This window comes from Rhinoraja longicauda, chromosome 6 (assembly GCF_053455715.1).
Source record: "Rhinoraja longicauda isolate Sanriku21f chromosome 6, sRhiLon1.1, whole genome shotgun sequence".
NCBI classification, from domain to species: domain Eukaryota; kingdom Metazoa; phylum Chordata; class Chondrichthyes; order Rajiformes; family Arhynchobatidae; genus Rhinoraja; species Rhinoraja longicauda.
This window is the reverse complement of record NC_135958.1, coordinates 28,280,913-28,296,782: the sequence shown is the minus strand read 5'-3', so window position 1 is coordinate 28,296,782 and position 15,870 is coordinate 28,280,913. Positions and strand designations below refer to the sequence as shown.

Sequence of the window (15,870 nt, the reverse complement as noted above, 5' to 3'; positions counted from 1 at the left end):
AATGTTAATTCATTTCAGACTGACTGAATGGTTGGTTTGACTTTGCAATACACCAAAATTCTCTATTCACCAGAGGCATCTGGAGGACAGTGAAATGGCTCAATGTCCCATCACAAGTAGAAAGAGTTTGTGTATGGGACTGATATAGAAGCTCTTACAAGTTGACAGTTTTCAATGGTTTCTTGCCATTAATAAGTTATAAGCTAAATTTCAAGCAGCATGCTACTTATCAACCTGAAATAAATATCACAGTGACTGTCAATTTCATTCGGATAGCTCACTTTGGTTGTCCATTTACAAAAAAGGGGCTTTAAAGAAAGCAATCCTACATTCTATCGAATAAAATAGCAGGACACTTAGTGTGCAAGATGTAAAATGAACTGCATCATTAATTCATTAATCATTTAAGAATTGCTGTTACTATTTACTCATCCAGCATGAAATGTCTCTTTAGCAAGAGGACATGTATATACATTGGAAAATAATAAACAAGCCATAATCTCTCACTTTCTTAATTAATTAAACAAAACACAGGAATGATTTATTTTAATAAAGGGTGAATGTTAATGAGGGCAGTAGTCAAGGCTACAATGCTGCAGTCCATGGTTTACTCAAATCAAATAATCCAGTGGTTTCAAGTGAAACAGTAAAATTAACCCAAGTTCTTTGTGTTGAAATGTCTGCTAGTCATGCCATGATTTCTATGGCAACAAAGATCAATAATTTGATCAAAGTGCCAAACTCTATTCATAAACTTCAGGCCGCACCAGGGAATAAATCACAGTTATTTAATGGGATTGTAATACCAAGTCCTATAAGCTCAACTGATAAACTGGAGTAATCCAGTGACTGCTGTGAAAGTGCAGCTGACAACTAGGGAAAGACCATGTGACGGCGTAGAAAGACAGCTGACAGGAGGGAAAGAACCCAACAGAGCCACCTACGATGTTCTTCCCACACCTGAACCAGTGGTTTGGAGAAGATCCATCATGTTCTCTCTGCCAAACCCCAGCAACATTAAGGCACATCCTCACTGGTTGCAAAACCAGTCTTTCACAAGGCCGCTACACATGGAGGCACAATCAGGTCCTGCGACAACTGACGATTATCTTGGAAGGAAGAAGAACTACCACCAATGCCCTCCCTCCCCAACGCCTGGTTTCTTGAAAACCACCCATTTTGTAAGAGCAGGACAACTTCCAGAGAAGCCATTTGCAAGAAAGGAACCGACCCTCCTAGACACTGCCCGGGACTGGAAAATGCAGGTTGATCTAGACCAGAAGCTCATATTTCCACCAGAGATCATCACAACTAATCTCAGGCTGGACCTGATCTTGTGGTCAACCTCACAGAAGTCCCTGTACATCGTGGAGTTAACTGTGCCTTGGGAGGCTGCAGTTGGTGAAGCGCATGAACACAAATGTATGAAGTATTCAGACTTAGCAGCCGAGGCAGAACAACGCTGCTGGCGTGCCCAGGTGCTCCCTGTCGAGGTTGGTTGTAGAGGGTTTGTAGCCATGTCAACAACCAGACTCCTGAAGGGAATGGGTCCGAGGACAGGCCTTCCGGCAAGCCGTCAGATCGCTGTCAGAGGCTGCCGAGCGAAGCACCAACTGGCTGTGGCTGAAGTGGAAAGACTCCAACTGGGCTGCAAAATGACCAGCAACATGGGTAAAAACGGAGGGGAGCGCACCTGGGACGCCAGGTATCGCTGTTGAGCCCTTTGGAGGTGTCGTGGGCCTATCAACGATACACCAAGGAAGGAGGGTGCCCACCTGATGACCCCAATTAAGTCTTTACCCCTACCCCCACTCAAGAGATTAAGAAGGTGCCGATTACAGTAGGGATTGTAATACCAAGTCCTATAAGCTCAACTGGATTGGAGGAAAATGAGCAGTTTATCTGGCAACATCATTTTAGGCTACACTGTAAACAAAAAATAATACTGGCGGTTATAGTTTTAAAACTGGCACTGGGTGAATAAAATAAGTTAAGGCAATGAATCATTAGTGTCATAGTAGCAGTGTACCTACATATTAGAAGTATATGAACAAACTACCTGTACTCTTTTGCTATCAGTGTTAAATAGGTCCAATAATTGCAGCATAACCCTAAAGAGTAGATGCAAAAAGAGGTCTTGTAATTTGACCTGGATATTAGAACAACCTATGTCAATTAACATTTTAAAAATGTACCAAATGCAGGGTGATCCTTGAAACACAAATACACATAGGACAACCTAGCTGATGCTGTGCAAAACAACCAACTTTGGGCTGGAAAAAATAGATGATCATTTTGGGTGCAACATGGTTTTTGGCCTAAATGTGAACACTGTGCTAATGAAACAAATAGCACACGCACCAACCATATGCACTTTCAGGAAGCGAGTAAAATATAATATTCAGAAAGAGAAAAATGACAGGATATGTGAAAGATAGAAAGTCACCATATCATTTGTCATCAACGAAACCAAGTTGAAACCTCCAAAATTTAAATGACATTTCAACTTGAAATATGCATTTTGACTGCAATCCACGGACAAATCCGTTGCTTACCAATTCTTCTACCTGGGAAGAAAAGTACCTGATTCTATCACAGCATTACGAAAGGGCTATTTACACCATGCCTAGTCCCTGTGCCTCTACCCCAGCACTACGGAACACACTGCATCCCATTCCTGTTATAAATATAGCTTCAAAATGCCCTTTTGAAAAGTTTCCAATGCCTCATAGCTTTTAACTGTCTTCAAAGTCCAAGCTGCAAGTTATTTACGAATAGTGTTTACACTATTTAAGGCATGAATACCCAATACAGACAACCATAGCTCTGAGAAACATGTCTTAGAGCAATTTACATTTACAAATACATCCCTGACTTCATGACCTTTATTGATTCTTTGTTAATTCTGTTCAACTGGTGGAACCAATGGAATACAAGTTTTTTTTATGGCAATTCTTTTCACGGAATCACCAATTCTGATAAAACATCGTAACGATTTTATGGTGGAACCACCAATTCAGGCCGAGGCTGGTTTCCAGAAGTGCTTCTGGTTACACTCAAAGCTCCAAGTTTATTGGTAGCACCAGAAAATGTCAATTATCAAAGGATTGTAAATGGAAAAGGAGCATCCACCTGAAAGCGCAGAATATAGAAATGGAAGATTAACCATTTTTCCTGTGAATCCGGCAAACAAGATTCAGTCGTGAGATACAGCAAGCAAAAAGGTTTCCCATAAAATTATTTTAACTGTATGATCCAAAATAGGTATCAGAAATATCCAGTGACACAATTATATACATTATTTAGTCAGGTTTGAATGGAACTCATGATATACACTGCAAGCCTTGATTTTGAAGCCCAGGATCTCCCTTGAACCTGACGTCTATTTGCCCCACCAATGCCCGGGTATTTGGGTGGCATTAACTTGCAAGTACCCAGCCCTGGACCTGCACCAGAGTAATTCTTTAAGAAAGGATGATTACGCATGCCAAATATAAGCATGTATTCAGAGTTATGCTTTGCAAAGAGATTGCAGGTGAAGAAAATTAACTATATTCTGATTAATTAGAACTAAATTTAATAAATTTGTAAGCACTATTAATGGATGGAACCTCAGCTGAGATTTCTTAAGTCAGGAAGAATGTCACACATAGTTCAATAATATCCCCGATTGCCTCATGTAGTCTACTACCTTTTCATGATATGCAAGAAAATCTTGTTCATTTTATCCTGCTAAAAATAGCACACATAACTGAGCAGAGAATAACTTCATATTTTCATGTGAACTGGTGAAGTAAATATGTGAATATCCAGGATATGACACTAGAGTTTTTAAATACTAATGACCACAAGACTAATTATTTTCTGTAAATGAAAGAGCTGAAGCTGCTGTGTGCAGATTTAGTAATTAACGACAGGAGAGCAAAGAGCAACTACACCGGAGATTCTACATTGCAGGAATAGAAGGGCGAGGTTCACTAGTAAACATCCTGAGGACAGGTATTCCTTTTTATTTAAAGCAATGATCTAGACTTTAATGCAATTACGCACAACAACTATAATCTGACTGCATGAAGTGCATTAGTTCTATTGAAATGATGGACATTCAATGAAAATTAAAAAAATGTAAATGCTGGAAATCTGAAATAAAAATACAAAATGCTAGAAACACTCAGCATGGCAGGCAGCCGTGCTGAAAAGTGCTGTTTGATTGGACAGAAGCTCAAAATATAATGTGTAGGAAGGAACTGCAGATGCTGGTTTATTCCAAAGATAGGCACAAAATGCTGGAGCAAGTTAGTGAGACAGGCAGCATCTCTGGAGGAAAGGAACAGGTGACATTTTGGGACGGAACCCTTCTTCAGACTAAAAGTAGGTGGGTGGGGAAGAGAAACTAGAGGCAAGAAAAGGTAACCCAGTAGTATAAACTTTGATTTCTTTAATTTCAAGAAACCCCTGCACTCCCTCTCTTCCACCCTAGTCATCCCACTAGTTCCACTGTTCGCATCCCTGTATCCCTTCGTTATCACCTCTTCCAAGGCTAACAATGGGCCACTATGGCCTCCACCCTTCCCTAATCTTGTTGCCAACCCTGATTTGTTCCGGCCTTTCCTACCTCCAGTTCACCACCACCCCCCCCCCCCACCCCCCCCCCCCCCCCCCCCCCCCCCACACTTTCAGTCTGAAGGATTCTGAACTGAAATGCCACCTGTTCCTTTTCTCCAGTGATGCTGCCTGACCCGCTGAGTTGCTGCAGCATTTTACATCTATCTTAGGCTCAAAACATAACTTGTGCTGCCAAATGGCATGTTTTAATTTAGTTTAGTGATACAGCGCAGAAACAAGCTCTTCAGCCCATCATATCCGCACCGACCCCCACACATTAACATTATCTTACACACACTAGGGACGATTTACATTTATACCAAGTCAATTAACCTACAAACCTTTACGTCTTTGGTGTGTGGGAGGAAACCGAAGATCTCAGAGAAAACCCATGTGGTCACGGGGAGAACGTACAAGCTCCGTACAGACAGCACCCGTAGTCGGGATCGAACCCGGGTCTCTGGCATTGTAATCGCTGTAAGGCAGCAACTCTACCGCTGCGCCAACGTGCTGCTTTCTTACTCAAAAGCCTTTTCTTGTGGGTTAGGAAGATTCACATATGTAAGTAACCCCTTAGACAAATATGCCAGGCGTTCATGAAACTCTAAACCAGAAAGTAGTCTGGTACAACAAAAAATAAAGAAAAGTATCACACAATGTACTAAATTGATATATACAAGAGTAGGAACAGGGGCAATTATGTTTTTCATCTGATTCTGCAATTGCCCTGTGGGATACGCACATCTAATGGTGTGTCCGATAAAGGCACTGAGAGGGAAGCTAAACAGGCAAATTGGATGAGATGGAAGTAATGTTTGCATAATGAATGGAGAATCACAGTTGTATTTCATCAGAAGTCTAAAATGTTAGGAGACAGTAGATGTGTCATTCAAGAGGAAGTATGCAGAGCCCCCAACAGGAAGAAAGATCCCAATACCCACGTTATTTTAAATATCTGTGTTATTTTTGATTTCCAGTCCCATTTAAATTGATATCCCCGAAAGACTGCTTCAAAACAAGACACAGTTACATAGTATTTCAACTGAACAGTAAATTTTGGTACTACCAAGCCGCAAAGCTGAAATCCATGCCCCGTCATCTTTTTACCTCAATTGGTGCTTTTAGTAGCATTTTCAAAGAAGGAAACTAGTTCATCACATGTTTGTGTCTCAACTGAACTGAAATGGCACTCCATCGGTTTCCACGCCATGTCAGCCAGGAGAAAGTCATCTATTACCGTCTGTGTTTCATTGCTAGTGAAAAAAAGACTGCCAAGGTTTTCAGAGGAACTACTGGCTGTCTGCGTTTCAACACAGTTTAACTGAACCTGGCTTTCAATGGTACTACTGAAATTATTTCTACCAAGCAAATCGTCTGTTTGGGTTTCCGTCCCAGACGATTCCACATTTAGGGAGAAACTGGGCTGTTTCAAAATGCTATCAAGAGGTAGATGTGGACTGCTGTCCAATGAGAAAGTGAAGTCTGTTTGAGTCTGTGTGTCAAACATTTCTAGTCCTAAATAGCTGGACGGTCTCCTGCTGTTGTATACCAGGGCAGGATTGTCTGAAAACAAAAAGTCAGTCTGAGTTTCAATATCCAAAGATTCCAATGCAGACTCTGTCTGTAAAGTGCCAAACTCATTTTCTTCCGTCTGCGTCTGTATGTTGCTTGCAGATAAAAATTCTTCAATGTCAAAGTCAATACCCGCATTCTGCGACTGGCTGCCGGTCATACTCTCTGCAGAAACATTGCTGGCATCAGATAAAAGACCCCGGTGTTCTAACGAATGTTCCGCTATGCTTTCAGATAAGATATTTTCTAAGTCATTAAAAAGGTTAATTGTCTGAGTTTGATTGTCTGTCATTGCGTTCTGCTGAAGTAAAGTGGATTGAATGTGAAAATCAACAGCTGACTTATTAGAGTTCTGTAAAAGAGCATCATTGTTATAGGATAGTCTATGGTCCGTTCCCATTGCTTCCCGGGCAAAAGTAGTTTGAGTTTGCCTGCAGACACTGCAAGAAGTAACTAAAGAATGATCAAAAATCGCCTCGTGATTACTTGCGTTAATTAGTGTTTGAACTGTAGGGTCTTTCTCTTGATCAGAGTTGACTAAAGTCTGAGCTTTCCTGGAAACATTACATAATGGGAAACTGGACTGACCAAAAGGATCTGTCTGAGCACTTATTGACGTGGTGATTTTGGAGTCTGGTTGAAATGTTTGTGTTTGTACACTTACAGGGAGCAATACTTGAGCACCAAAACTCAAAACTGTTTGTGCACAGGCTGACACAGTGCTCTCTGGAGCACAGTACATATTTAGAGATTCCGGTGGTGTGCTCTGTGCAAGGTACGATATGTCTGTCTGAACGTTCATAGAAATGTATTTGTTCTTTTGACCCAGGTCTCCGAGTGATTGTAATCCATGATTACTGGCAAAAGGTGAATCCATGTTAACTTGCACTGCAGTGCTGACGGGTTTGACCATCATGATGCTGGGCATCTTAGAGGTGGGCACGCCACCTTTAAAATTCAATGGTTTTGTCTCAACTGTTGGTATCAGAGTTCCCACTGATGTAGGCAAAACTTGCATTGTATTCACAACAGATCCTTGATTGTCAACAGCAACAACAATGGACTTGACAGAATTATCCATGGACATGCCTGAAGATAAAAGAACTGGTAAAGGTGTTAAGTGCATAATAGGAAGCTTGACAAGTGCAGCTTTGGGCTTTGGCAACAACAATTTCTGAATTTGTTTTACAGGAGCCGGAGGTTGGTTATTGCTGATATCTCCACGAGAGTGTTCAGTGCAGGTTCCCTTGTTTATCTCCACCGCCTCTTGCACTGACTGGGTTTCCTGCTTTTTTGCAATGTTGTTCAAATGAATCTGATTTAACCATTCACTTTTCCTCTTCTTGCATGGTGGTTCCCTAGACAGTAGACAGACAGGTTAGCTCATTACAACCTGTAGATGAAAAAAATTAGAGCTCTTTTGCAAAAATTCCTGTAATCTTTTATTTTTGGACGAGGTCAATTTTATATCAAGGAATCCATTTACAATTATTTGCCCGAAAGTATAATTTCCACCCTCGGCGTGCCAATCACTCATCTAGCAGTGAAAATAAATGGAACAACATAGGCTGCCCCATAGGGTTTTTTTAAACACTGAAACATTCACACACAAGCACTTTGCCAACTGTGAAGCATTCAGGGTACAACCATAGTTGACTATTTGTAATCATGGACACCAAGGTCAATTACAGTGTCCACAGAATTTTGGGAAAGAAAAATTACTCGCTGCTCATCTCTTTCCCTTCACCTATCTTTAGCCATGCATTCATCTCCATCATGGTAACTTTTTGTAACAAATGGGCATCTAGTATCAATGCCAAACAGATAAAAGTAGGCTGGCTAAGATTCTTTTCATTCATTTATCATAAATGGAAAGGAGAAACATTACAACTGATACTAGATTTAAAACAAAAGTCGAAGTGCCACAGTCAATATTTGCAACAGGTGAAAGGATTCAACGCAAGACTGGTGCCACAGGACATCAAACTAACAACTTTCACCAGACAAGTGGTTTACTGACTCTGGAAGCTAAAACCATCCCCACGGCTGGGTGAATCTAAATGTAGCACCCTCCATCAGGACACATGCAGTTTTAGGAACTACTGTGTGTCAGGTATTGTTAGGCATGGACATCTTTCAGGAGTCATAGAATAGGGCGAGCAGTCAGATAATTCAAATGGGAACCAGTTTTAAAAACAAAACATAATATAACATTCATCGATACATTTAAAGGCATTAAAACCTCCCATTGGGCAAGGGGCATTTGGATTCTGCACCACTGTAACAAGGTAGGGGAAGATAACAAATTAATGTTTATGTTAACCAGCCCTCAGTGAAACCCCAGGATGTAGCTGTGATCGATTGGATAGTAAGGAATTACAGAAATTGTGTTCAGCCAGGATTTGAAGAGGGTCGAGAATCAGCTACTGTCTGCCCAATCTCTGTGCTGAGACCAGCAATAACATAGGATGTTTAGCATCTAATCTCCTCTCAAGGGCTGTACTGAGGCTCAGTGTTGCCTTACAGCGTCAGGGACCGGGTTCAATCCTGACTGCGGGTGCTGTCTGTACAGGGTTTGTATGTTCCCCCGATGACCGCAAGGGCTTTCTCCGGTTTCCTCCCACATCTCAAGATGTACAGGTTTGTAGGTTAATTGGCTTTGGTAATTTGTAGAACTGTCCCTAGTATGTAGGATAGTGCTAATGTATGGGGTGATTGCTGGTCGGCACGGACTCAGCGGGTTGAAGGGCCTGCTTTCACACTGTATCTCTAATGTAAAGTCTAGAGTATTCCTGACTTCAAGTGTTGCAACATGCAGAAACTAAAGTCAGGAATGAGCTTACTACTTATAGCCAACTGCAGTTCAGTTTAATTTGGGCCTGGACTACTCTACCTAACACTGAAGACCAGAGTGATCCAAGAGTTTTATTTTCCTTATAGTTTTTAATTGGAAACATTCAACTTTCATGATCAAGTTATTCGATTTGTGAGTCCTGCTTCTTCGTGACACTATCTGTACTACAATTTCACATCAACCAAAGGAAAGTAGTTTCAGTGAAAAAGATCTCCATTTGTTTGGCTCTTTCTGAAATGATTCTCAGTCATGTGTGAGTTATACAGCTCTGCAATAAGTCCAAAGTTATTAAACAGGTTTCCACAAATGTCAATGTTTTCACCGAGGCAACTTGAAATCTGCTACTTGGCAGCCAAGCTGCCAGATCAACATAGCTCTATTTTAAGAACATAAGGAATAGCAGCAAGCTACATAGACTTAAGTTTACACTGCCAGTAAATAAGACAGCAGCTAATTCCTTAAGCCCCAAAAAACCTCAATCAATCACAACCTTGAATTTATTCAATAACTGAGCATTCATAAATTTTATGAAGGTGACTGAAGAATCTTAATGGTGTAAAGAAATTTCAGCTCATCGTTATGTAACAGATTTTAATTTTATCTCCACAGACTATCTAGGTAGAGAAACTACATAATTAACATTGCAAAATCTGCTGCCATTTTCCCCTCCACAAAACACAAATTTTAAATTCATGAACTGTTTCCCAAAAGAATAAATTAATTTTAATAAAGGAATTAATTCCTTAATCAAGATTGCCGAACACATGCCCTTAAATAAGGAAAGAATGAAATTAGTTCAGAAGAATCAACGCATGTAACTTGTGCTAAAGATGGTCTACAAACTCCTTTAATCCACACTACACTTTTTAAACCGACGACGAAGCCAGTCTGCATTGTGGTTCGCTCCTCAGACTTCATCAGACCCAAATGCTTGGAAATAATTGAAGCATGAGTGACGACAGTTTTAGTGGGGAAGAGAGAAATAGATTTAATATGGGTGAGTGTGAGGTGCTGCTATTTGGGTGGTCAAATGTAATGGGAAAATATTCAGTTAATGAATGGCAGGACCCTTGACAGCATTGATGTACAGAGGGATCACAGGTTCAAGTCCATAGCAAAAGTAGCAACACAAGTAGATAGAGTGGTAAAGAAAGTGTATGCTTGCCTTCATTGGTCAGGGAATCGTGTTCCAGATTCAGGAAGGCAAATTGCTCCTTTGTAAAACTTTAGGTTAGACTATATGGAGTATTGTGTGCAGTTCTACTTGCACCATTATAGAAAGTATCTGGAGGCTTTGGCGAGGATGCAAAAGAGGTTTACCAGAATGCTGTCTGGATTAGAAGGTATTAGTTATAGGGTGAGGTTACACAAATTTGGATTTTTTTCTCTGAAGATTTGGAGATTGAGGGGAAACCGAATAGAAGTATATATAAGGTAGACAGTCAATTATTAGAAGGCATAGCTTTGATGTAAAAAATTGAAGGGGTACATTTTTAAGGAGATTTGCAGGGCAAGTTATTTTTAAACACCGAGGTTGGTATTGGCATATTAATGTCAAGTATACCGAGGTAGAGTGAAAAGCTTTGTCTGCATGTTATCCAGTCAGATCATATTATGAATTAGTACAATCGTACACAAGTTCAATAAGTGAAACAAAAATACCAGAGGATAAAAGAAAAATGTTCCACATTTCTTATAAGAATAACATAAGCTGAAATCCTCTCAAAACTTTGCGAGACCGGAGGAGACAACATCAACAATATTTTCTTAGGTAATTTTTGGTAATACAGCGTTGTGAAAATACATCAGTCACCTACACACATACCTAGAGTTAGCATATCCAGAACACCAGGCTCACTGCTTTGCCTCCAGCTGTTTATCAGAAAATCATCTGATCACAAGCTTCATGCTGCCTTCAAAAGATGGTACAATAATTGCCTGCATTTTCTGGTCAACAGCAAAATAGTGGAACACCCCACAATGAATAATTTAGATCGCTGGCATATACTTCTCGCTTTCTAATGTTATTCCTAATCTGGCACTTCCTAAAGAGAATCCGTGAGATCCTGATACGAGGCCTATCTAGTGCTTCTTTTCAGCAAGTGTCGGGGGGATTAACAGTAGCTGATCAAGAAATTTTCTGATTTCTAATTTTTAATAAATATATAAAAAGAAACATAAAATTAGTCTATGACATGCGATTAGACACGAGATTAAGAAAGAAACGAGATGAGGGAATAGCACTTCAGACCTATATATATATATAATTCACATTTCACAATTCAGGACCACACTCTAGTTGGTGTGGGTACGATTCAGTTGCCTGATAACAGCTGGGGAAAAGCTGTCCCCGAATCAAACGTTTTCAAACATCTGAACCTCTTGCTTGCTGGGAAAAGGGAGTGACTGGGGTGAGACTCGTCCTTGATTCTGCTGATGGTCTTGCCAAGGCAATGCAAGATGTAGATGGAGTCAATAGAAGGGAGGTTAGTTTGTGTAATGGTCTGGGCTATGTCCACAATTCTCTGCAATTTCTTGCGGTCTTGGATGTAGCTGTTCCCAAATCTGGTAGACGTTGGTAAGGGTTGCTGGGGATATGCCGAACCACATAGCTTTCAAAGGAAGTAGAGGCGTTGGTATGCTTTCTTGGCCATTGCTTCGACATGGCTAGTCCAGGACAAATTGCTGCCGATATTTATTCGGGACAGAAGTTGCTGTCAGTGTTAGAATAATGGCCCGAATGCTAACTGCTTGGCCAGCAATAAAACTATTGAAACTCAGCCAATATAAACAAGTTACAGAACCGAGTTCGTTTATCATCAATGAGAATACTCATCATTAGATCGGTATTTGTAGGAAAGAACTGCAGATGCTGGTTTAAATCGAACGTCGATCCAAAATGCTGGAGTAACTCAGCGGGACAGGCAGCATCTCTGGAGAGAAGGAATGGGTGACGTTTCAGGTTGAGACCTTTCTTCAGATTAGATCAGTATGGTTCTAACGTGATGGTTAAACATATTCAAGAAGAAAAACAAACAGCTGTTTGAATCATCAGTTTATGATACAGAATAGATGACTTGCCACACAGAAAGCTATACAAAGAATGCTGTGAACATTTTGATCTGCCTGGATCGTGCTCAAAATATCATTCACTTACCGATGTTCTGCTGGGATTTCATGTCCAGTTCTGTAAATATGGGACAACAGTGCTGGTCTGCTGGCATAAGGACAGCCACAAGTGCACTGGAAAATACGACCACAGTCCTCGGTATGTCGCTTTAAGTCCCATTCTGTCCCATACGAATTATTACATTTGTCACACTTGTGTTTCTTTTCAGCATGAATTTTCATAAAGTGCTGGAGAAAAATTAGAAAAATGGCAAAAAGGAGCTTAAACTGCAGCAGATAAAATGGATAAACAGCCTTTACTGGCTAACCCCTTCATTCTCGTCTCTGGACATAACTATTCTCATTCTCTTCTTATCAGTCTCCCATCTTTCACTCTCCAAAGGCCACAAACAGCTCCTTCACACTGAAGGCTGATCTGCTTCACAAGGTTCTCAAGTGAAAAAATCTTCCCTAAAATCAGATCTAACTCGCTGCTGTCAGAAACCAAACACTGGAAAAATGAAATATATTTTGGAAGCAAAGGTGCTGTTACAACGAGTCATGTGGCAATTTCCATGCAGTTTCCCCCCATAAAAAAATGGTAATGACTAGAAAATGGTAATTGGCCAGAGTAGGGAAATTGAGAACAAGAGGGCATAGTTTTTTTGGGGGGGGGGGGGGGGAGATTTAATAGGAACCTGAGTAACTTTTTCCACACAGAGCGTGATGGGTGTAAGGAACGAGCTGCCGGAGGAGGTAGTTGAGGCAGGTAGTATCGCAATGTTTGAGAAACATTTGGACAGGTACATGGATCGGACAGGTTTAGAGGGATATGGGCCAAACGCAACCAGGTTGGACTAGTGTGGATGGGACATGGTGGCCGATGTGAGCAAGTTGGGACAAAGGGCCTGTTCTTGCAGTTTGACTCTATGACTATATTTCGAAAATTGGTTAAGAAATATACATTGCCACAAAATTGCTAATCTGCAACTTCAACCCAGAAAGTGTAGTTTATTATTTGATAACTGATTTGAATTTCTTCAAGGTTCAGTCAGTAACATAAACAAGCTCAATGTAAACACAGAATTGTAGGATACCACTGCTTACTTGCTTAACAAGGGCAAATTGAGAAAATGGCCTGTTTGGTCCTCTTGGACAACCTTCAATGGGGCAGCAGTATACTTTCTGAACAGAAGATTTCAAATCCTTCTTAACAGTTGGGTTAAGGCTGCAACCCTGCAATTAGAAACAAATGCAAATAAATAAATAACGCACAACTACAAAAGCTATTCGGATTCTTAAACACCACTGTCATATCTGTTTCTACCACCACCCCGGTGTGCCAGGTTTGTGGTGGGGGGAGGGGTGTGTGTGTGTGTGTGGGGTGGGAGGGGGAGTGGTGCGGGGGGTGTGTGTGTGTGGGGTGGGGGGCGAGGGGAGAGACGTGGGGTGAGCTGGGAAAGGAGGCGATGGTTGGAAAGGGGGCGAGGGCTGGGAAAGGAGGTGAGTGCTGGGGGGGAGGGGTAGAGAGCCGGAGGGGGTTGAGGGGCAGGGATGTATATGTGCCGGGGGGGGGGGGGGGGGGGGGTTCGCCACGGGCCTCCCCGCACCTACCTGCACCCTGTGGGATTTGGCGAGGTGCATGCCGAGGGCCGGCGGGTTGGGCAGCACCTTGCCGCAGCCCGTCACCGTGCACAAGATGTTGGTCCGCACCTCCCGACTCAGCTCGCTGACCGACGGCCGGATGAGCTGAGAGGCCGGCGGACCGGCCGCCTGCTGTTGTTGCTGTTGTGGCGGCGCGGACAGGGAGCGGGTCGGGGGCGATGAGCCGTTATCCCGCTCGCAGCCTGCATGCGCACACGCTGCCGCCATCTTGCCGCGCGGTCCCGCCCACCCATTGGCTGAAGGGCCCGTCCATCACACCTTGACCCCACCCCCGTCAGTTCGCATGACCTCAAATCATGCCCCGCCTTAAATATTACCCTGAGATGGTGCTTATCTTGCTCAATAAACAATTTATTTTATCAGTAAAGTTCGCTTAATTGTTATCTATTTCAAACACTTGTCGGCCGAACAAAAGAAAAGCAATATTTTCCCTTTGTTTTTCATCGTTAACAATTGTTTATTTTATTTATTAAAGTTTATCTGTTTGTTTATTATATCATCTATTGAGTACTTTGTCTACAAACCTGTTGTGCTGCTGCTGCTCCTGCAAATAGATAAATGGCATTGTTCCATTTCGGTCCAAAAATGACAATAAAATACTTGTTATCTTTGCTATTTTGTTGCGTTCAATTAATTGTGTACTGCAAGCTGCCCCATAGCAACCCAAACAGTTTAGGACACAAAACACCGAATGCCGCTGGCAAGGTTAAAGGCAGTAGACAGGGATGGAATGCAATCACAACAATCTGTAGATAAGAAGCGACTGTTCATGACAGTGTCCACACCAGGCAAAAACATGCACCTTGGGTTAATTCCACTTCTGGCTCTTGCAGTACAGATACATAGAAAAACAGAAAAATAGGTGCAGAAGTAGGCCATTTGGCCCCTCGAGCCAGCACCACCATTCAATATGATCATGGTATCAGTACCCCAGTGTAATCCTGTAGGTCTTCCACTATCCATCTGCCTCCACAACTTTTACCCAATGAGGTTTACACCCCCCCCCCCCCCCCCCTGCAAATTGAGGGCAATGTTGCGCCGCTGGTAGAGCTACTAGCTCACAGCACCAGAGACCTGGGTTTGACCGTCCGGCGCGGCCTGGAACATGGCAAGTACAACAGCCTGACCGCGGGAGAAGACGGCAGGGGAAGAGAAAAGACATCCTGGCCTTCCATCACAGTGAGGAGGGGACTGGAGGAGACTCACTGTGATGGATGTTTCTTTTTTTTGTGTTTTGTGTTGGTTGGGGTTGTGTAATTTGATTATTTTATTGCTCTTATTGTTGGACTGTGGGTGACTAAATTTCGTCCAAAAAACTTGTTTTTTGGATGACAAATAAAGATATCCTGAATCCTTTGAGCCTGTTCTCTGGTGCTGTCTGTGAGGAGTATGCACTGGAGTTCTGCCTGCACCCATGTACGTTTCCTCACACATCCCAGACGTGCGGATTTGTAGGTTAATTGGCCTCTCAAAATTGTCCCGTGTGTAGGGGGATTGGCTGAGAATAGGGAATACCATAAAACTAGTGTAAAGTCAGTGGGCCAAAGAGCCTATGTCCATGTTTCATCTTTCAATTACTTCAATGAAAAACAATTTTTTCCTCAATTCTCTTCTTCCAATCAATTTAAATCCATGACCCCTTGCATTGTTCCCTCTGTGGGAAGTGGATCTATTTCAATTTACTGCTCATTCTAATATAAACATAGCACAAAAAGTAAGGACATTTGTGTTTGGTAGATTATTTCTTTGTTGTAACAATGCTTCTTGGCAATAAATCTTATACCGTTGGAAAGCCTGTTTATTTCCCTTTTAAATGGTGCCACATTTGTAAGGAACATGCATTTGTGGGATGAGCAGCAGAGCTGAGTATGTGGGTTGCGCCCATGAAAAATCTGCCAAATCTTCTCTGCCAATGCCAAACAGCTTATTCTGCCATTGACTCTTGTTCGGTGTTGTTTGGTGGATTGGATGATTGAAATCTGAAGAAACAAGACATATTGGCAATTTAACAATTTATTCATTTAATAAACAGGAGCCTCAGTAGCGTGTGGAAGAACCATACACAG

At 41.9% G+C, this 15,870-nt stretch overlaps 1 protein-coding gene across 1 annotated transcript; it reads right to left on the bottom strand.

Moving 5' to 3' along the window:
* Positions 1-4,683: 4,683 nt before the first annotated feature.
* Positions 4,684-14,022, bottom strand: atmin (ATM interactor). Its single transcript, XM_078400733.1, has 4 exons — positions 13,754-14,022; positions 13,247-13,375; positions 12,189-12,388; positions 4,684-7,535 (listed from the first exon to the last, which is right to left on the bottom strand). Exons 1-4 carry the CDS (start codon positions 14,009-14,011, stop codon positions 5,714-5,716), a joined length of 2,409 nt encoding a protein of 802 aa, XP_078256859.1. The 5' UTR covers positions 14,012-14,022; the 3' UTR covers positions 4,684-5,713.
* Positions 14,023-15,870: the final 1,848 nt, after the last annotated feature.